This window comes from Cryptomeria japonica, chromosome 7, assembly GCF_030272615.1.
Source record: "Cryptomeria japonica chromosome 7, Sugi_1.0, whole genome shotgun sequence".
NCBI classification, from domain to species: Eukaryota; Viridiplantae; Streptophyta; class Pinopsida; order Cupressales; family Cupressaceae; genus Cryptomeria; species Cryptomeria japonica.
Window position 1 is genome coordinate 131276994 of NC_081411.1, and position 4841 is coordinate 131281834.

The window sequence follows — 4841 nt, forward strand, 5'->3', positions numbered from 1 at the left end:
TGTGCTTGAACACAAGTACTAAAAATAGATTTTAAATATAATTTTGTTAATAAATTCTCAAAATAGATTCTAAATGGATTTTCGCTAAGTGTAGATGATGATCCCAAATGAAAATATTCATTTTTAATATCCTCCATAAATAGAATAGGTAACCCGTCATGTACACATGTAACTTCAAATTTGAACATTGAGCATGAGTGGAAAAGATTCTATTTTGAAAGTGATGGTTATGAGATGGACAATTGGAAATAATACAACATGTGTTGGCATGTTAGGATAAGCATATAAAAATAGGTAGAAATTTTAGGCCCTGAGGGTTACCAAAACCAAAATACTAAAAATATGTGATGGGGCATTGCGGTCTAATCAATTGACATACTATAAAGAGAAAGTCTAAAAGACTGACCAATATAACAAAAATTTAGGTAATGGATTAAAGACATGTCTTGATGGACAATTTTAAAAATCTAAGAGGAAGAAGTTGGAAGAGAAGGCATAATCAAGAAGGAAAAATCATCATAGATAAAACTAGGGAAGACACAAGTATAAACCTAATATGTATAAATTTTAATTGATTGGAAACAAGAGATGATAATTGGCTTAAGTATAAAAATCATAGCTTGATTTATTTTATACAGATATTTCTTGTAGTGAGTATGTGAACAAGAATCAGAGGGGATGACAACAATACCTCTATTTTTTGATATTGTAACATTTTATCCAAATACTTGTTTTCTATTGCATTATTAGCCAACTTCAATTTATATGAAATGAGGGCCTTTGTGGTTGTACTGTGTTTACCCTAAACATGTTTTTTTATTTGATAGAGATGTTTTGTTTGACAGAGATAAAAGTATATCCCTTGTGTCAATTACATTTTTAACATGCAATATTGTGAATTTTGTACCCCTCAGAAGCTATTATTAATCCTTCCCCTAAGACAAAGAATGAATCTAAGTATGATTAAGCATGAGGTTTGGTAAACAAAAACACTATTTACTATCCTAATTAACTATTAGAATTGTTAAGAAAATAGAGAATATATTAAATAAATAACATAGAGCACACATAAAACCTACACTAATTTAAGAATAACCATGTATCTCAAAGTATGTAAGCACTCTTAAGTGTGCATGCAAAGTAAATATGAAAACATAAAAAGATACCAAGATCCACATGAAGTAATGGACCTATATACCTGTATTATCATGCAAGTCCTTTCAACATGTCTACTCTACAAGAACTTACAAAATAGATAAAATTATATTATGGTATCTTAAATCACACAAGTCATAATAATTACAAATATAAATTATATTTTAGTATAATTGAGCATGAAAGAAATAGGAGAGAGAGGGTAGGGTTAAAAAATCCACTTATAAGGAAATGTTACTAATTTTCAACTTGGCATGCCAACTGTGGAATCACAACATATCAAATATTGCCATGTTGTGGCATGTGATAATGGTCTATTTGTTCATTGTAATAAGTCTCTAGAAGTAGTTGGAACTATATACAACTTTAAAATTAGAGTGTTAGTGACAAAACATGCCTCGTTTCAATTGGTTTCATCCATCAAGCGCAAGGAACCAATTGAGAGAGAAAAATGATATGAGAAATGTAAATACAAGCTAAGCATGCAAACATTTAAATTGGTATAACAATAATTGAAATAATTGGATTGTTTAATGAGCAAGTAAAACATGCCAAATAATAAGCATGGTAAATGCAAGGGTTGGGGCTGATCATAAAGGTGTACAACTTTTCTCCGAGTATAGGCAAATAAAGAATGGTGATGCAACCCTTAATGACCATAAAATATCATGTAAGCACATAGGACACTGGGCTAACATATACTTCCATTTTTGGCATCTAATAATAGGAGAATATATTGATTAGGTGAGATGACATTAGTCTTGCAGCAATAAATATCTTGATATATGACATATTAGATATGATCATGCAATTGATAGGTGGGGAAGGTTGGTGTGTCAAGGAACTTGGTTAGGTTATCAGACTGCGATAGTGTAAAATGTGATCCTACTTGAGAACATGTCAAAATGATTGCCTCTTCATGAGTGAGATAGTGTAAAAAGACATAAAGAACATAATGGACATGAATTATAACAATGAATAACTACCAAAATAATAAGATAAAATGGCCCTTAATAACCAAATAATGTTGCGTAATAATTTAAAATAGACAATCATATTGATAGACAAACCTAGACACACAAATAAATAAAATATGGTCACAGAAGAATATAAAGATGGTTACCCCCACTACAAACAACATGATAAGAAGGTATAAGCTCATGTAAGAATAAGATATAATAAAACTCATAAGCATTAAGATAAACATACATACATACAATCTTAATATACTAACAATGATATACATTTGACTAACACTAAAAATATGAACATATAATTGAAAGTTATTTTGTTTAGACTTCACACTGAAAATTATGAACATTTTATTAAGTGTGAATTAGAAATTAATTTATTTTTTTCAATTTGTTTTATGAAATATCAAGAAAATTCAACCATAGATATATTACAATCAACCGAATATGAAGAAATTACTAATAAGAAATTAGACAAACAAAGGTTGCATGCTAGTTCACACTGCACTCCTCAAATACTAGTAATAATATTATTATTTTTTATAGTTATACATTTATACTTTCAGTGAAACGGAGATACCCGCAAGGTCGTACTTTCAACTGCGACGAAGACCATATACTTCATCTTATTTCACTATACTACTAATATATCCATCCTGTCTTCGAATTAAGATCCAAAGACTAAAGCACAGCTAATATCCATGTGGGTACGATCTCATCTGATTAAGAAGAGGAAGCCACAGGTAAAACATGACTGTAAAGAATACACTCTCGGACGTTCTCACGAATCTTAATATAGCGTCGAAGCAGGCACTCTCGAGTAAACCCAGCCTTTTCGAGCACCTTCTGCGAAGGCAGATTCTCAGGCAGCACCATGGCTTCTATGCGTGTCAGTCCAGGAAGATCAGAGAACCCAGCCAGTATAGCCCGCATGACAGCTTCAGTAGCAATGCCTCTGCCCCAGTAGTTGCTGCTAACAGCATAGCCCAACTCGGCACGACAGCTATGAATTCCAGTGCCCTGTCTGAGCAGAACATGACCCACGGCCTTATCATTAATGCAGATGGCCCTGAACCACGGGTGAGGGATTATCACAGTCGTCAGAAATTGCCTCGCGTTTTCTATGTTGGGAAATGTTTCCCAAGTCATAAAGCGGGTTACTGCATCGTCTCCCGCCCATCCAAAGAAGTCATCGAGGTCAGTCTCGCGGAAAGGGCGTAGCGTGAGTTGCAGGGTTTCCGAGGCTCCTGGCGTGTAGCCGTGCAGCTGCTTCAAACCATTGTGAAGCAACGTCAGGTTTGCACACACAATGTTGCGGATTGACTCCATGGTTGTGGATATTAATTTCAGGGCGGTGTCATGAGATGTGTGTCGGGGATTGGTTTTAGTAGCCATGGGGAACTATTGCTACTTCTCTGATGTTGAATATCTCATCATTTTGCATGTGGTCGGCATGGTTGCGAAAGTGATCAATGAAAACCGACCACAATTGCAGTGTACTTACCTGAAACTAGACTACTGATTAAAACAGCTTGCTATGTCCTTCCCTTAAAATTAACGCACATTTGAAGATTTAGACTCTCTTCTGCTCCACCCAAAAAAGTAGCAGAAGTTTGCAAGGAGATATATATTTCATGTTGCTGATTGATGATTATTCTAGGATTGTGTGGGTTACTTTCTTGAGGGAGAAGTTTGAAGCTATAGATAAGTTCAAGATTTTCAAGGTTATGGTTGAGAGAGAGACAACTTTGAAGCTAAAGTGTCTGAGATCCGATAGAGGTGGTGAATTCACTTCTAGTGAGTTCAATACATTTTGGGAAGACGATGGGATAAGAAGACAGTCGTCTGCTTTGAGAACCCCTCAACAAAATAGAGTTGTGGAAAGTAAGAACAAAACCATTCAGGAAACTTCTAGGACAATGATGTTGGAGGGAAATGTTCTGCATGCCTATTGGAGAGAAGCTGTGAGTACTGTTGTTTACACTCTTAACTGAGTGCATATCAAAGGTGATATTAGTAAGACTCTTTATAATTTATGGTTTGGTCATGCTCCTACCATTAAATATTTTAGAATTTTCGGAAGTAAATGTTATATCAAGAAGGATGAATATCTAGGAAAGTTTGATGCTAGATGTGATGAAGGATTATCTCTTGGTTATTATACCAAAAGTAAGGCCTACTGATGTTATAATAAGAGACTGAGGAAGATAGTTGAGAGTGAAAATGTCAGGGTTGATGAACGAAATGAGAGACAATAAAAATATTGCTGATATGTTCAGATGACTAGAGTGACAATACAAACAATGGGAAGAAACTTCAAACTCAAAATCAAGTCCAAATCATTTCGGAGAATACAGTGTCTCAAGGAGAAGGGACTAGTGCAAGTGCCAATGAAAGAACACAAGAGTATGAAATTTAAGAAAATCCTAAGACTCCCAGGTATGTAAGGTTGAATCATTCTAAAAATTAGACCATAAGAGATAAAAATAAAGGTGTTCAAACGAGAAGAAGAATTGTTGAAGATCAAGTTGAGTATTGTTTGATTTCAAAGATTGAACCTAAGGATGTAAATGAAGCATGTAGAGATGAACATTGGGTAAAAGCAATGGAACAAGAATTGATGCAGATTGAAAATAATAATACATGGGATCTTGTTCCCAGACCTAAGGACAAAAATGTAATTGGAACCAAATGGGTCTTTCAAAACAAATTGAA

At 34.2% G+C, this 4841-nt stretch overlaps 1 protein-coding gene across 1 annotated transcript; it reads right to left on the reverse strand.

Moving 5' to 3' along the window:
- Nucleotides 1-2849: 2849 nt before the first annotated feature.
- Nucleotides 2850-3455, reverse strand: LOC131856509 (uncharacterized). Its single transcript, XM_059208323.1, has one exon. It carries the CDS (start codon nucleotides 3453-3455, stop codon nucleotides 2850-2852), a length of 606 nt encoding a protein of 201 aa, XP_059064306.1.
- Nucleotides 3456-4841: the final 1386 nt, after the last annotated feature.

Coding starts and splice junctions, on each gene's coding strand:
- LOC131856509 (XM_059208323.1), bottom strand. CDS start 3,455: ATGGAGTCAATCCGCAACATTGTGTGTGCAAACCTGACGTTGCTTCAC.